Source organism: Oenanthe melanoleuca, chromosome 4 (genome assembly GCF_029582105.1).
Source record: "Oenanthe melanoleuca isolate GR-GAL-2019-014 chromosome 4, OMel1.0, whole genome shotgun sequence".
NCBI lineage: Eukaryota > Metazoa > Chordata > Aves > Passeriformes > Muscicapidae > Oenanthe > Oenanthe melanoleuca.
In genome coordinates, this window is record NC_079337.1 from 46,738,837 (window position 1) to 46,757,105 (window position 18,269).

The 18,269-nt window shown below is 33.5% G+C and overlaps 1 protein-coding gene across 4 annotated transcripts in view; it reads left to right on the top strand.

Moving 5' to 3' along the window:
- ATP8A1 (ATPase phospholipid transporting 8A1) overlaps nt 1-18,269 on the top strand; it is a 91,406-nt gene that overhangs the window by 19,296 nt on the left and 53,841 nt on the right. For all 4 annotated transcript variants that reach the window (XM_056489726.1, XM_056489725.1, XM_056489727.1 and 1 more), the window contains 9 exons: nt 588-657; nt 1,238-1,365; nt 3,886-3,997; nt 4,809-4,974; nt 7,148-7,275; nt 9,666-9,743; nt 12,140-12,228; nt 15,400-15,472; nt 17,488-17,593. In XM_056489726.1, coding sequence (XP_056345701.1) covers nt 588-657; nt 1,238-1,365; nt 3,886-3,997; nt 4,809-4,974; nt 7,148-7,275; nt 9,666-9,743; nt 12,140-12,228; nt 15,400-15,472; nt 17,488-17,593 — 950 coding nt within the window. The remainder of the gene's footprint in view (nt 1-587; nt 658-1,237; nt 1,366-3,885; nt 3,998-4,808; nt 4,975-7,147; nt 7,276-9,665; nt 9,744-12,139; nt 12,229-15,399; nt 15,473-17,487; nt 17,594-18,269) is intronic.

Consider the following 18,269-nt stretch of genomic DNA (forward strand, 5'->3'; position numbering starts at 1 on the left):
ATAATTGATGCTTGAATTTCATGCTAGAAGGAAGGAAAATACTAGAAGCATTAAAGTGGTGTAGAAAATAAACCTTTATTCTTTTAAGTGTTAAGGGGGTTTTGTGACTTATTTGATCCTTTTCAGAATCAAAACTGCTTTCTGTCTTAAATTTAAATAGTATGTGTTCTGTCCTCATGCCCAGAAAAGGGATCTGGAGTAATTCAGAAATTTCTTGGTATCTGTCATACAGATTATGCATTCAAGTAGTAATATTCTGTGTTAACTTAAAACTTTTGATTTATAAAAAAGCTTTTGCAATGGCAGAAGGAGGATATATTTCAAAAACTCCTATTATGTTATCCATGATTTAGGCTTCTTTTGTAAGTGCAGTGCTTTTATCAATGTTTCATTTAAGAAAATAGGCTTTGGCAAACTTCTCTGAAGATGTAAAGTGCTTTAGATTTTATAGATTTGGCTGTAAATTATTCTGGTTTTGAAGATTTGATAAGACAAATGTGTTTTTATAAATAAGTATTACAGGATTACAGGAAGTTATGGATTTTGCCATTGAAATCTTGAATTCAGGACTTTTTTTTTCTTAATAGTGAACCACAGGCCATGTGCTACATTGAAACATCTAACTTAGATGGTGAGACAAACTTAAAAATTCGACAGGTAGGAATTTCATTTTTTATAATATTTCTAATATTTTTATCTCTTAATGCTTATAAAAACATTTTATAGCATTAATGGATGTTCTAGAAGATTCTGAAATTTTAGTGCTTTGAATAAAATGCAGTGGATTATTGGAATCATAAAAGCGGAGGAATGAGTGGTTGTTCCTAAGTCACTCTTTGTGCTTTGTTTTAGGGTTTTTCTTTGGGAGAATAGGTAGAAATATAAATAGTTTGGGTGCTGGCTTTGTTAACAGATGATGAGGCAGAAGCCCTGCAGAAATCAGCTGATGGGGCCAGTATTGTCCTTCAGGGACAGGTAGGGAATAGCAGATTTTGACTGAGTGTTCTGTCACTATGCAGGGACATTCTTGCTAAGCTCTGTGATGGATTATGACCCTGTCTTGGTATTTTCAGATGCCAAGGTGACTTCACTGTAGCACCCAGTTACAACAGTAAAGTGTAGTTTTCAATTCTGCTCTCATAGGGATGATTGTTTTCTTGTTTAGTATTAGATTTATATGTAGATTTGTTACTGAATAGTGTTTTTTAATGTCATGACAAATGAATTTTGTTTACAGGGTTTGCCACTAACAGCAGACATCAAGGATGCAGAAAGCCTGATGCAGCTCTCTGGCAGAATTGAGTGTGAGAGCCCAAACCGACACCTCTATGACTTTGTTGGAAACATCAGACTGGATGGGCATGGGTATGTAAAAGCAAGGAAGAAGATCTTGGCAGATTCAATGTAACAGTATGTGTTGCACATACACAGCTATATGTTCTTAAACTAATGAAGTAAAAATATGAATAGTAAATATTTTTTATGTATTCTCTGCTAGATTTTACTCTTTTGAAAAACTAGAAGCATGAAACCTTATTCCTAATGTCTACGACTTGAGTTGTTTTACTAGTTGTCCTTCAGAAAGCATTAGGTGTTAATAATAGATGAGACTGCTAATCAAATTCTGACAGTTCTGGAATATGTGCCTAGTAACTCACTTCTTAAGCATATCATCTGTTACAGAAGCTGAACAGAAATAATTTATCTTTTTTTTTCTTTTTAATTTTTCTTTTCTTCTGTTTGTGTAAGTCTGGAGTGAAACAGTCCATTGCTATATACCTCAAATTCTTCTAATTTGGTACATGAAAAACATTTAATACCTTAGTGTACTGAAGGTGTGTTCCTTTAAAAATAGAAAATGTGCACTTACAATACACATGCTTGTACAACTGCTTAAAAATTCTTAGAATACTGAAATGCTTACCAGATACTGATATTCAGAGTCCTCTGTGGATTCACAAAAGATTTATTGCTAGATCCAGAATTGTGGAATCCTTCATTCCCAAAGATTTGCAATATTTCTTATTTATTTGATAGGTACTTATTTCTCCATATCCAGTATTGTTCATGTTTCTGGTTTTAGACTGATGCATACAGTACTAACTAATTGCTAAATACCTCTTTTTTTCCCCCTTAATATTCCATTTTTTTTTTACTGATTTCTTACAGATGTAATCCAGGATTTTTCGGTCACAAGAGTGTGGATCTAGTATAATTCCACTGTTCTTGCCATTAAGAAGAGAAAAACATTTACCTGTAATTCTTCTCTGAAAGTAATAGTTATAACAGATCCACACATTTATTCTGCCTCTCTGGATAGAAGGAAAAACATATTTTCCTTTTCAATCTAATAATTTAATTTTTTTAAATTGATTTAAAAAATAAATATTGAATATGCTGATGGCTATTATGCCTCAAGAATGTGTATGGAGGATGCCATCTGCTGGTCAAGAAATTTTTCATTTGAGAAATTCTGTTTTGGAATATTTTGTCTATACTTCCTGTGCAATATGATAGTTCCAAAAGTGTGGCTCTGATATAATATTTACCTTCAGAGAAAAAGAATTGCAGGTAAGTAGCACTTTCTGGATCTTGGCTTTACTTCAACCTGAAAAATCAGGGATATGTTCTTTTTCTGCCCATAGTAGAGGGAGTGCAAATTTGTCTAATTGATATTTATTTGTCCAGATCTTTAGACCTTCCTACCTCATTATGTAGGTCCAGGAGTTGTGGTTTACACTTTATCCATTACCATCTCAACATACTTGCAAAAGCAATAGAGGATACTGGAAATGTCTCCATCTTCTTTCACCATTACAGATATTTTGCCATTTGGCTAAATCTGTGAACTAAAAGAGGCAAAAGTTTTCTTGCTGTCCTCAGCCATAGAGTGAGCTAACCCTTATCACCACAGTGTGCAGCTCTTTATTATACTTATGAGTATACAGAAGTATGTCTGCCCAGTTTTAGTCCATGAAAACAATTAGCTAGAAAAAGGAGAAAAGTTCAGTAGCTTGGTTTATATGGACTTGGTTTATGACTAGACAGTGGTTTGGTGAGTGGTGAGGGGATTATGCAAAACTGTCCTTAGTCAGTTAAATTGTGATCTTAATAATGTGTTGCTTTCAAACAAGTAGAGACAGTAGTTTTAGGTAAGAATTCCAAGCACTAGAGCACTTTTGACAGGTGAGAGCTGCCAGGTGATATGCCATGTTTTTCCATGTTTGTCCATGGAAAAGAGTAATAATTATCTGAAAATCTGTATTTTAAGAAAAACTTTACCTACATTATATGTATTATATATGTATAAAGACAGCTGTCTGAATTTAAGACAAATGTTTCCCATGTCTTTTGAGGGTATGTTGCTCCTTTATGATACACAGTTTTAAAGGAATAATAGAACAAAATATACCTGGTTTAAAGAAGGCACATGAAATTTAGTGCGAATGTTAAATAACTGTGTTCATGAAGAATGGTTATTTCACTAGAAGAGTGAGAGTTCACAAAATTACTTCATTTGAAAATTGCTTTGAAAATCAATTTTGTAAGAGATCATTTAGGAAAAAAAATTGATGATCATAAATCACAGGAGATTTAGATATTTTTACTTTCACTGTGCTCGGTTAGTAGTACCATATCAAAATTAGTAGTACATAATAAAAGTTTAAGTGGTAAGCAATCTTTTTGAAAACTTAGATTTTTGGCCTGGTTTTTATCTGTCAAGTTTTTTCTATCAAAACAAAAGATAAACTGTGAAAATTAGGTTCCTAACCTATTGACAGTAATCATGTAAATTTTGAGAAAATAGATTTAACAACTGCTGATTACATTTTTTCATTGACATTGACTGGTTTAGTATTAAAATATAAAATTTCTTCCTTCTAGTACTGTTCCATTGGGATCTGATCAGATTCTTCTACGAGGAGCTCAGTTGAGAAATACTCAGTGGGTTCACGGGATAGTTGTCTATACTGGACATGACACAAAACTTATGCAGGTTTGTCACTTGGACTTTGTCTGACCTGTCTGTTTTATTACTTTATTTTACCATTCCATGGTGAATTCTTGGCTTGATTTAATATAGTACTGAAATGTCAGTAATAGAGCATCTTTCATATGAAGTAAAAGCAATAAAAATAATAATTTCTTGTTATTTTAGCCACTTAGTCCCAAAGTAATTTTCCACTAGTAAGCATATTCATTTTTTCTATCTTGTAACTTGTGCTTTGAAAACTTCATTAGTAAATTCTGTTATCATAGTTTCTCTTTTTTTTTATTTTTGACTGCTCCTAAAACTGTTCTCTTATGGGGCTTTCTTTTAAGTACAAAGGTAATCATTCTTGTCAGAAAACAAAATGAGGAAGGAAGAGACTGAAATTACTTTGCCTAATGTGTTTTCAAATATCAGAATTGAAATGCACTGTTGAGAAAAAAGAATTTCAGATTGTCATTCATGCCTTATTTCTTGCTTTTCTTATTTGTAAAATAATTACTTGAAAAAGTGTGTCTGTGTTAGCAACTGTCTTCTATTGCACTGACAAGGTGTATGCACATCCACTTTTAGTGTTTACTGTTAACCATTGGTGTTACCAGTGTTCTGTGTGATTGTTTAAACCTCTTGTGACACAATTCTTAAGCTTCAATTCATAGATTTATAAGCTGCTGGTTTTGGAGGTTTTTTAAGTAAAAGAGGGCATTTATGATATATTTGGGAGAATATTTAGAAAGTAACATGTAATTTGAAAAGCAAGAACAGTGTCACCTCATTTAATATTTAATAGCCACTACTGGTCTTTTATCTTTTGCAGAATTCAACAAGTCCACCTCTTAAAATGTCTAATGTGGAACGAATTACGAATATTCAGATTTTGATTTTGTTCTGCATCCTTATTGCCATGTCTTTGATCTGCTCTATTGGTTCAGCTATATGGAACCGAAGGCATACTGGAAGAGACTGGTATCTTGATCTAAATTGTAAGATATAAAATATTATATTAATATTTTAATATTTGGTTGCCTTTCATATTTGGAAATGAGGATGATTACCTTCCCTTGCACAGTGGGTTTTTTGTCAATCTCTCTTCTTTGTTTGTTGACTAAAGTCATTAGGCTAGGTATATTGCAGCAAGTATAAAATTTGCCTTACTGTGCCATCTGAGCTCTTGCTAAATGCAGGAAGAGCAAGATTATTTGTTTGTCTCTGCTTCTTTCAGTCTTTCCATCTCTGCAGCTCAGCAAGGTCTGCATCAGCATTCCACTGGCAAAAACAGTCAGCTTCCTAGACATCACACTGAAACCTCTTGGAGCTGTTACCAATAGATTACATTTAAAGCTGCAGTGACTTTTCTGAATTTTTAAACTTGCTTGTCTTAGGAACTGATAGTGTGGCTTTATAATTTTTACTGTATGGGGCTTTAACTAATTAATATCAGAACTTAATAGACTCCTCCTAAAAAATATAAAAGAGGCACAAGAGGTCTCCTCTAACATGGTGCTGCTGTACTTAAGGCAGATGCAGGGCAGTTTGATGTTACACAGGCCTTCACAGCAGCATGCAACATACTGACAGTCTGACCCTCTGTGAGGGAACAAGATTTAAAGGTAGTTTTCATCAATATACTTTGTGGTCAATTATTCATGTTTTCAGAATTTCTTAGGGCCTTTTTCCTTAGGCAGAATTGGAACAAAGCTCATGAGTATAAAGCTTCTGAATGTAGTCAGCAAAGAGGGGTTTTTTGGGGTTTTGGTAAGCTCTAAAAGAAAAATATTGAAGTTCTGATTTGAAGGCAATCCTGAAGTTTCTGCGTCTGCATTTATGATGAACTTTGCTGCCTTTCTTTTTGATGCTGAGAAAGATTTTTTTTTTTTTAATTAAGAAACTTAACTTTCATGTTTTCCTAGTGAGATAAGAAAAAGTGAAATAATTCATAGAATATTGACAATTTTCAGTAATATCAAAGGAGGACATTAGATGTGCTTCTTCTGCACTTTTTTTTCCTTTTCTGGGAAATATAAAAGTTTTAAGAATCTGGTGGCTATTATATGGTTAGCACAGTAATGAAGCAGTTTATAAATTGTTGTTATTCCTGAAAAAAGAAACGTAAAGTATTGGCCACTGATATTTTGGTCTGTGTGTTCTCAACTGATTATCTGTGTCAGTTTATTTTCTGGTATGTGTCCCATGATTAAATGAAATTGTTTTGAGTTTTGTAAGGTATGTCCTTTAAGGCTGTATTCAGCCTATAGTTATTCTGATAGCAGATATTTTTAATATGTAAGAAGCATTTTATCCCCCTTTCCCCTTAGTTATCTAGTTTTTTAGCTCCCTGGTCTTTTAGACAAGAACTTCATTTGATGCTGGAATTGATGTTTATGAAAGTCTCCAAAACCTTCTTTCCTAGATCTTAGAGTAACAACCAAATCCTCGTTGAACAGACAGTGGAAACCTATCTGAGGCTGTTTTTCTTTGAGGTGCCTTGAATACAGCAAGGCAGGCTCCATCTTTCACCCTTTTGCTGTAGTGCACAGCAGACTTTCCCATTTTCATCCTCTCTGAGCTGCTACTGCTGCAATTATCTTTAAAAGAAAAGCTTAAAACTTCAAAGAAATGAATAGCATAAAACTACTTGTTTTATATGTTAATATTCACATTTCCAGTTGTTTAGAATTTCATTGAACTCTCTAATTTCATATCTTTCATGGCGTGTGAATTTAACTCTTCCATAGTATTTTGCTCTGTTGAGGGATATGATTGTGTGAAGGTGGATGGAGAAAAAATTCATTCCACTATGTATTTCCCCTTTGGAAATATAAAACTGTAATATTTTTAGTTTAGAACTTGGTTGCTTATATAGATATTCCCAAATTTTGATCTTAAAGTTTAGTAAAAGAGGAAATGGTTAGTAAGTTTGCTCATCAGAAATTGGAGATGATTGCAAAGATTACTGAATTTGAACTCCAATATTATAATAGAGATCCTTACCTCTGAGGATGCTCTTATCTATAGGCAAGTGATACTGTAATTCATTCCAAAGATTCTTCTAACACTTCAAAAATCAGCTGTTAATGCAGTATTTTGAATAGACTATATATATATACTTCTAACTACAGTCTCAAATATTTATTTAATTACTTTGTTTTTTGGCAGATGGTGGAGCAAGCAACTTCGGATTGAATTTCTTGACTTTTATCATTCTCTTCAATAATCTTATTCCAATCAGCTTGTTGGTTACACTTGAAGTCGTTAAATTTATCCAAGCATATTTCATAAATTGGGTAAATATTATTTTTATCATATGCATTGATTTCTAGAATGAAGTGGTTCACAAGTACATGAAATGATGGATTGCTTGTCTATTTATGTATTTTTATCAGACTTTTTCTGTTTGTTTATTTATTATTGGTGGAATCTGAGGAGGTCATAATAAATTATTTTATTTAGTACTTATATACCTGCACCAGATTGATATTTGGAACATGTTTGTTGTGATCCCTTAGTTGTGGAGAAGCAAAGTGAGCCTTCTGTGGATTGCAGATAGAAACTTCAGGTTCGAGTAGTCCTCAGAACATGATTAAAACCAAACGAGTTTAAATGTTGATACCAGAAAATTGATACTTTTTATGTAACAATAAATGAAAGAAGGAAATAGAAAAAGGGGGTGGGGGGACAGGAAGAGTGAGAGAAGATTAGGTAGAAATCTGTCACCCCTCTCTGGGTCCCAACAATGTGTCATCAGCCCTCTCCATCTGCTCTTCTTGGTGGTGGGAGTTCCCCTCTGAAAGGCATAGAATGAAAAGGGTTAGTATTTCATTAACCAGCCTGGTTTGGGCCACATCCAGGGCCTGGTGGAAACATCCAGGGCGAGTTTGACACTGTCTCTGGCAAGACTCTGCATTGGTTGCACCATTTTGCAACCCTCCTTTGAGACCCTCCTCCTCCCCTGCCCTTGGTGGGGAGTCTGTGCAAACCTGGCAATAGAAGATAAGATTGAGAGCCTTGCCTGAAGCTAGGGTGATTTTCGGGACAGCTGCTGGGCTTGGCCCTCCTGAAGATGCTCTCCCAACCTTATCTGTTGCTTCCCAGACCTGAGATGAATGAACAAAAGTGTCTTTTGTTTTATCTCAGGTTCTCTTAGGGGGCTTAACTCACAGTCCAAAGTTTCATTTAGGGGCCCCATTCAAGGTGGGCTTTGGTGGTGCAGCTTTTCACATCAATGTTTAAGCCATGAACTATAGTGTCTCAGTCTCTTGACAGTGTTTTTGTGCTTTTTACTTTCTTGTTATTGATATTCAGGTATCAGTTTCATTCAGAATGATCATAAGAATGTGTTTTGCAGTGCTGGGGAGTTTTGTCCAGTTTCATATTTTCTTTCCAGGCTCTGGCATTTTACTTTGGCATTTTGCTTATTATGTATTTTTCCAAGCACACCCTTAGTTTAATGCAGTGGGGTTTTTTGTACAAAGGCAGCGTCTGCTAGTATTATCACCTATGAAATATATAAAGATTGATTTGGCATCCTTTAATTATTTTTTTTCTTAATGAATTAGTGGGGAAAATTAAGAGTTTACTCTGTTTGAGGTAGGAGTGAGCTATTTTCCTTGAAGCCATGTAAACATACCTTCCATTTTTCCATTTTTTTCCAAATGTAAATTTATCGTAGCATTCTGAACACTTTAACCCAATTCCTTGATCAAATGTGTGAAATAGATTTGTATGTGTGAGATATGTCATGGTGATACAGGTAAGAATGCATGTGAAGTAGCAGGTAAGCATATGCTTTATTTTAAAAGTTAAATACTTCTGTGAGCAGTCAGCTGGTTTTGATTTCTTCTTTTTTTTTGTGCTGTAAAACAAACTATTAACAAATTGGAGAATGCAGTGAAATTCTTCCCTAATTGTTTGTATTTTAAAATAAATTTCAACAAAGACCTATCTTTGTGTAGGTTGCCACTGTTTGCACAAAAAAAAATCAGAAAGGCAGGTTTTAACTTCTCTTCCTGCTCTAGTTTCTCATTATGAGGGATTAGTTGCCTTTAATTTATCCTAATCTGGGGATTTGGAATTTTTATGTGAAGTAATATTTCTCTTTGTGTGTAGATTATATTTGTATGGAGAAATTGGTCATCTGCAATCTGTTTCACTATGTTACCATGTTTGACAATGTTTTAATCTTTTACTGTATTTAAGAACAAACCCTGATGTTTATTTAATAAGAGGAAAAGAACTCACACCATGTGAACTGTATCTTACATTTATTGTGTACTCTCAGATTTATCTTCATGTTTTTATCTCAAGATACAATTATCTTGCTATTTAGAAAGTACTTGTAGTGCATACAGTAGAAGTAGGTAAGACTAACTTCTTCCTAAGAGTCACAGTGTAGTATTTCTACTTGTTGCTAAAATCATTTTAAATGTGTGGGTCAACAGTTTTTCAGTAATACTGATCACTAGAAATAATCTGAGCAAAATCACCCATGAGAAAATCTTATTTCTTGGAAGAGATCTGATGATGTCTGTGGCTTCCCATGTTGAAACTACCTTAGGTAGATCTGTTCATGTTTGGTCTTTTCTTACATACTTAACTTCTCTATTTATATGCTAGATTTTTTGTAAGAAGTTTTGGAAGACTGACTTTTAAATGTATGTACTTTTTTTATCTCTAGGACATAGACATGCACTATGAACCTACGGACACTGCTGCGATGGCTCGTACTTCCAATCTCAATGAGGAACTTGGACAGGTAGATAAAAGAATTACTGGTTCTATCTCTATTGAAATTATTCATGTGAGGATTTATTTTAAAAAATATTCTTGCCTTACTTAGTATTTGCTTATTTTTATTCTCTTAGTTTTGTCATATGTTTTTCAAAATACTTTGTAGTATGAGCAAATTTAAACCAGTATTACATGAACAATCTGTATCAGTGTGCATGTGGTGATCACAGAAGATTGAAGTGTATCAATAAAGTTACAAAATCAAAGGAAGTCTGTGGCATTATATTAGTTTCAGGATATACACTTATAATGTGTGTCTTCAGTATGTCATTTTTTTTCACATACTCTGCATTCCTCAGAAAAGACATTGAGTATCTTAGGGCTGAATCACAGTTCTATACATGTCCTCTTTTCTTGCCACTAAAGCCTGGAAGTTGTGAATGGAATGGGGACTCATGACTGAATTAAATCCTGGAAATTTGAGCTTAATTCTTTTTTGTCCTATGGAGTTCTCTTTTTAATACTGTAAAATCAGTTTGACTTTTCACAAGACATCACTTGTTACATGTTGTTCATGATTAGGAAGTATGACTTAGTACAAGTGTGCCTGGGACACAGGGTGTGCTTCTAGAAGAGCTTCATGTGGTATTTGCTCTTTCACTCAATTGTATTTGCAGTCTGGCTTTAAAAACATGCTAACCTGTCTGGTACACTGGTGGTGAGCAACTCTTGCTATGGAAAATAAATAAATTACATGCTCATTTAATTGAATTGTATTACGAACACAAGTGTGCATATTCTTGCATTTCCTAACCTAGAAGTTTTCATAACTAATTCTTTACTTTATTGCATGAGAATGTGTAAGTTATCTCTAGCTTTCCAAAACCAATAAATAATATATTGGTTTTAGCCATATGGCAAAGCAGTCCTAGGGACTAATACCTAAGAGATGTGCCTTTTGGTAAAACTGGTTGATGGTTAATGTGTTCTATGCCTCTTCTGCATGGAGGAGTACAGGGCCCTCACCTCCTGGGTTTAACATGTATGTGCAGAAAATTTTATTGTTTTTCCAGATTAGAAAGAGAGTACAAGCTCATCTAGTGGGAAGGAGTTTTTGTTGAATCTTAGCTTTCCTTCTGTTTCATTTTACATTATCTGTGTTTTTCTGTCTCTGCGGCTAGCTTGTTATTCGCATTCCCAGACACATTCTTTCCTTTTGACTTCAGTAGTTTTTGTCTTAATTTCTAAGGATTCTCATCAAATTCTCCTTCACCATTAGGAGCTAGTCAGGCTTCTTAGGATCTCCACTTTAATGTTTTCAATAGATTATTAATTTAATCAGATTTTTCTAGGAAACCAAAGGACTCTACTAAAAAGAGCAGGTTTCTTCTTTGAAGTACATGAGGGTTGCATATAATGAAGAGATTTCCCGCAGGAGTTATTCAGGTTTTAAGAAAGGCAAAACTTTGGTGTTGGGAAAAAAGGTTGAATTTTCTTAGTTGCAGTTCCCACTTTCCTATTTGTGTGCACACACACAAAAAAAAATACAGTTTGCTGCATAAACCTGACACAGAAAGATTTCATCTAGCAGCTGATTTGGCTAAGGCATAATTCCTCAGAAACAATTTTACTAATACATAGTGTTATTAGTCCCAGGTATAACATAGCTAATTCCTAATTACGAGTCCTTAATATTTTTTTTAAATTAGAAATAAATTTTAATTAATTGAAGTTTACCTGTCACTCATAGAACTTTTGGTTCATCACAGATTACCTCATTTCTTCATTTATTAACTATTTTCTTAAGATTAGGTTTAAAAAAAATTTAAAAATACTACAGGTTCATGTGCTTCAGCTTTGAATTTTAAAATGCTTTACCTAGTAGTTTATGGAGCAGAAGATTTTACAATGCTAGGGAGATAGGAGATCTAGAGTAGGTAGAAAGGAATGTATTTCTCCTTTTCCTGTAATTTGGCATTTCTGAACTCTTGTGCTTTTATTGACATTTTGGCTTAAAGAAGATATTTCTATGTTAAAAAGATCAATTTAGAAATGCATATAGATACTTTTCTTATCATATTGCTTTCTGTCCAAGGTTTAATGTTTTACTGGGTAAATCATTGGTTTTCACTAGTTTCTTGTGCTTCAACAAAATGTGGAGTGAGGGATGGTTAAATACACCACCATGCACTGAAGAAAACCTAAGTGTCCTGACATCTCACTTGATTGATTTCTTTGGAAAAGGATATGAAGGCTGTGCATCTGCCATGTTTATGTATTGTTTTTGTTATTGGCTTCTTTCCTATAAACTGTGAAAATTGCAGAACAGGTAAAAATACTTCATATGTTGATAGTCATGAATTGTCCTGGATATGTCACTAACTGCTGAATGTTGCTGTATGGATTTTATTGTTTTTTTAGGTCAAATACATATTTTCTGACAAAACAGGTACCCTGACATGCAATGTCATGCAATTTAAGAAGTGTACGGTAGCAGGAATTGCATATGGGTAGGTATTTTTATATACTTCATCTGTGTGCCTCTGCCTGTCCAAATGTACCCATGCATTAATACTGTAGTTAAAATAAACTTACAACTGAAAATATCTACAACTCAGTCAGCTTCTTGTGACTATAAAATGTTACTTATAAGAGACAGGATTACTTCTGTTATGACATCTCTTTTTGCAAAGAGGAACAAAAATAGATTTGAGATACCACAGGCTTGCAACTTCAATATGCATGTTCTTCTATTGTTTACCCTGTTTTGTATTATTACAAACAAAAGCCTGAGAGACACTTGCAAAAACTTGCTTGTTACAGTTTGTGAAGTCTCAATAGAAAGACCATATTGTTGCAATTTGCTTTGCAATCTAGGTACTAGCAAAATAGTTGCAAAATGGAGGTTTTTGGTAACTTTGTTTTATTAACTAACTACTTACTACTAACACATGATCCAATTTTTTAGCATTTGTGATTCTTTCTCTTCTCCCTGTTCTATTTTTCCCTTGCTTTTTGCACAGCCATTGCCCTGAGCCTGAGGATTATAGTATTCCTTCAGATGATTGGTAAGCTCTAAAAGTCATTTAGCTTCTGCTGTTTCTTGAAGATTCAGGCTTAAAAATACTGAGCAATATATTTAGAGATTGAGCTAAATGTGAGATTGTTTACTGCTCAGAAATTATTTCATTGATTTCACATAGACTGCCATCTTACATAAAGTTATGCCATCCAAATTCTATGGCATTAGGTTGCCATAGAATTCTCTGGAATACTCATAGAATACTCTGGTACTCTGGAATAGAATTTCTAATAGGGTCCCTGAAATATAGTGCAGTCATTCTACTGACAGTCCTGGTGCAATTTAAAATTACTCATTGGAGAGAAAGTTTTGTCTCTTATTACATATCTGGTACTATGATAACTTTAATCACACTTTTCTACTGTTAGTAATATATTAGTAATAATAATATATTTAGGAAAAGAAATCCATATTTGAGTGAAAAATATGTAATGTTATTTTACTATTTTACTTCCTCCAGGTAGTTTTAGAATATTAGCACTACATAGTTCTTAACTAAGATTAGAGCACACAAATACACTTGGAACTAACATTAAAGTCTTAACAGTTACTTCAGGAAAGAAAAGTCCTGGCTTTCTTTCTGTTGTCATCTACATGAAGCCTTGTGCTTCTTCATTGTACTTTCTTAAACTAAATATTTGCAATACCATTCAAAGTAAGCTCAGATGCATCAGAGAAGAAAATGCCATTTGCAGTCTTTTTCACTATTTTATTAGTTGAAAGTGACAACAAGATAATGTCACACAAAATTGAAATGTGTTGCCATCTTTTGTTGAAAACATTTGAAGGAAAAAATCTTTGCTAAATTAGAATTAATAATTCTTTGTTTAGATAGAAAAAAAGCCAATCCAAACACTGAAAAATTCCTCCTGAAACACGTACAATGTAGTACACATGAACACCCCAAAATCTTACATTAATATCATCATTTGATGTAGAAGGAAAATGTTTATAAAGATGTATGTGTGCATAACTGCATACAAGTCCTTTAAAGCAATGCAGTGTTTACATGAAATTAAGCATGCTTGCTTATAAGCCATTAATGAAAAAAGACTGTTTTTGACTAACTCACATAAATATGTTTATGAGCATATCTGAAATGGATAATCTGATATCTGAACAATAGTTAAAAAAAATAACAACACAAACCTTTGATAGGCAGAGAATATATTAAAAATATCTATAAAATATGATACTTAAAATTTTTTGGTGTGTAAATCTGTTGCAATTAATAAAATCTATTTGTGCCAGTAACATTTCTATCCCTAACATGACTAATATACTAAATCCCAATTTTTTTTTTTTGTTGTTGTTGTTTGGTTTGGGTTTGTTTTTTGGTTTTTTTGTGTGGGGGTTGTTTTGGTTTTGTTTTTTTTTTATTAGAAAGAATTATGTTCCACTTTGTTACAACTTACACCTGCAAATATTTTTCCATATTTTAGCACTGAGAATCTGGAGAATATATATCAAAAAGCTTTAAAAAAACAAAGCTTAAAGCTTAGACTAAACAAACATGGTGTGTCTGAAAGCGTTAATATTTGGCAGTTCAAGATCTATTTACCTTGCATTTAATAAGGAAGTCTTGCTGAAGAAGAATGCTTCACATTTTTCACTTTAATTATAGTTAGAAAAAGTAGTCCTTGCATGGCTGTACAGAGGAGATTCTGCATTTTGTATTCCTCCATGGTGGTTACTGGAGGACTAAAACAGCTCACTTTTGGTTTTCATAGAGAATCTTTGGACTGCCTTTGGTGCATATGGCTTATTCTTCAACTTAAATCACCAAATGTATTTATTCTTTTGTAAGATTATGTAATCCAAAGCAAGACCAAAAGTAAATGAATAAAAAAGTTCCTTCTACTGGATTCACTTTTCAGCAGTGTATTGTTTCACTCAAAGCCGTCTAGATACTTAGCTGTAGTATTAAGACTGTAGCTGTAGTTAGCTGCAGTATCAAATCTGCCTAGAAGTATCTGCATTTTTGAGCTCTCACATTCAGCCAGAATATTTGTGCAATTTGGGAGATGTTATTTATTTCTCCAGAATCATCTCCTCCTTGCATCTCTTAAGTCGGTATTTCACCATTGTTGTTGTCTTCTTTATCTTTCAATTTCAAATGTTCCTTTTTGATCATAAGTGGTAGAAAGCAAAACCTCTGCATGCAGACTTCTCTGATGTCTGAATTTGTTTGTTTACTTCTTTCAGATACCAGACTTGCTTTTCTGAAAACATTTAGAAACCTATCCCAAAACTACTAATTTCTTGATCAAATGTGTTCTCTTTGGGCATATATTTTTTTCTGATCTCATTCTAGGGATCAGAAGACAAGAAACCTCTTTCTTACATTGTGGATATATTTTTACTGATCCTTCATTACCTGAATTCAGCAGAGAGACTTTGCTGGATTTTTGTGTATTTATATAAAGTACAGTTTCTTTAAATTAAATAAACTTTTGAAATGTGAAACAAGTACCTTTTCAATTTTTTTTCTCACAATATGTGATTGCAGCTATAGCCCAAAATTTGTGTTTGGATTATTTTTATATAAACTGTTAAAATGATGCTAAGAATGATCTCTTTTTTGCTCAATTATTTCCAGGCAAGGCCCACAAAATGGAGAAGAAAAAACATTCAGTGATGTGTCATTACTGGAGAATCTTCAGAACAACCATGTAAGTTTTATAGAAACAATTATAATTGTTTTGTGAGATGAAACCATTGCTTCCAGTAATTCAAAATATTATGTCATTTGAGGGAAAATAAATAAGTTGTATATTTATACAAAATCAGCATGACTTCATGAATAATTTTCTAATTGTTGCTGATGTATGTTAATTAGATCCAACCCTTTTTTTCTCCCCTTCTTTTTTGTTTTGATGCTATGGCTCAGATGTTACGAGTTTGAATTAGTCTTGTGTTCTTCTTCCTCTGGGTGTTTTACCAGTCTTCCTTGCTGTTCAGATGGTGTCATGACATCCATTAAAGCTTTCAGGATAAACCAACTTAACTTACACCCTGGCGTGACTTATCTGGTCTTGGAGAGGAGTCAGGAGTTAACCATATATATTGGGTTTATGTTCATGTTTCTGTGAGATTAGATCTTCAGATGATGAAATGACAGAGGCACTTTGGAGGCTGATGTTTGCCCCAAAGAGACAATACATTTCCTTGGAAATTAACAAGTTATGATCTGATTAAGAAACAGTACCATCATTACCACCTTCTGCTTTTTGTTTATATAAAAGATTTGTTTTACCTAGTCATAACCAATACCTACTTTAAACAGTATAACTGATCTCTTTTTGAAAAGTGTAAGTTGCTCTTTTCTTAAATTTTGTCCTTCCAGGAAGCTACTTCCAGTTTAACTACAGACAGTGCAGCATCTTTTTCTAACAAATGAGGCAGTATTTAATGGTAGATATCTGAGAGCAATTCTCAGGTGTACCTAAAGCAAAGGGGACTCTTACACTTACCTGCACAGGCCATTTACAGTTACAGTGCTAGTAACAGGGAGATGGGCATAGCTGGAAAGAGGCATCAGCTATTTCTGCTGTTGTTGAAGTGTCCTTAGTGTGCAACTGTTGAGTCTTCAAATTTTTCTGGTAGAAATGTAGTAGTAAGTATATATAATATGAGCATGCAAGCTATAAAAATGCATTTGTAAGCATCTTAAAAATTCAGGTGCACATTCAATGAGAGGTTTCACCACTGTATTTTAAATGCATTCTGAAGTGCTTTGGAAAAGAATCTGTCATTCAGTTTTCTGGAAACATCTTAGAGGATCTGGGGGCCCTCAGTGGAAGAGAATAAGAATCTGCTCCCATTAAAAAAAAACAAGTGTTTCTGCACTACAGAATTAGATTAAGTTTTCAGAGATTATTGTATTTTATAGAGTAATTTTGATGTTTTTCTTAGTCTACTACAAATCTGAAATACCGTAAATATGCTACAAGAAACCCTCAGTTGAGGTGGCAGCTGCTTTGAACTCACAGGGCATGCTGGGGTTTCTTTTAAACAACCTTTCAGGGGTCAGTTCATTCATTTTGCAAATACCAGCTGTAGTGATAAGGTTCTTAGTTGTATTTGTCAAGTCAAATCAACTGTTCTACATATATGTTTCTTTTCCCCTCTCTTGGCTAAATAATTTTAAATTATTTCCACTTTTTACACTTTGAAGTGCCTGCTATATTCTTCTAAATGTCTTCTTTAAAAGCAGTCTGATCTTGCAACATTTTCCATGTGATTTTTGTTTGCTACATCTTTCTAAAGGTTCTCAAAAAGTGTTGTCAACTGCAGTACTAGACAGAAGTAAGAGATACAGTTTTTTGGTAAAAAGACAACATACAACATCCAAAGAGACTTTTGTGAATAAAGTAAAATTCTTTCAATACATCATTCATACTTACCTTCTCTAAAAATTGTTGTTTAGACTGTTCTGTGTTTCTGGTTATCTTATTTTGATAGTTATGATAGCAAATGCCACTAAATTCTATTTATATAACCGGTATGTAAGCACAGCAGAAAGAAGTTATCCTGCATGCTGAAATTAGTGTAAAGATAGTTTTTAAAGAAGAGAGGTAACCTTTCATTAAATTTTGGGGTTATTATTTGTCTATATCTATTATTACATTTTGATTATTTATTACTTAAATGATTAATCACACTCTGACCTCTTTTTATTTCTTAGCCAACTGCACCTATAATATGTGAGTTCTTGACAATGATGGCAGTGTGTCATACAGCAGTTCCAGAAAGAGAAGGTGATAAAATTATATATCAAGCAGCATCTCCAGGTGAGACTCAAGTAACTGAATGAGCATATTCTATCAACACAACAAGCAAATTTTATTCAGTATATTGTTTTTGAAGAATCTTCCAGAATTGAAAAAAAACCAAACTTATTGCTGAAAAGATAACTGGTATTAGCTAAAATCAGTTTTGTAAAAAAGGATTTTGACTTTTTAAATTTTCATTAGAAATACAGTTGAATGTCCCATGGATTATGTAAGGGCAAAGAATCATTAACCATACAGCACTACTAAGGTGTTGTCAGATTGCTGTGGAATTTTAAAGGAAATGCTCAGAAGTAAATAAAAATCAAATCAGGAGACAAATTGATATCCTTGCTTATTCTATAAGCCTATTCTGTACTTGGTAACAATGATGCTAATTTAAAACAGAGACTGTGTAATCAAAACAGAACTGTTTTTAATAGGAGACAAGTTGTGATAAATTCTGTTAAGGATTAAGAAAGGATTATAGTGCAAAAGGTCTGTTTGAAGCCTGTTGTGGTTCACAGACGATTTTTGAATTCAGGAAATGACGAAGCAAGGCAGATTGATTAAAATATGCTCAGCTCTGGTGAGCTACTGTATTACAATTTATGATGGGAAGAAGTACCTAAAGTGCAGAGATTATTCCTTGGCTCCTATATTGGTAGGTTATTCACTAAGCTATATTGGTAGCTTC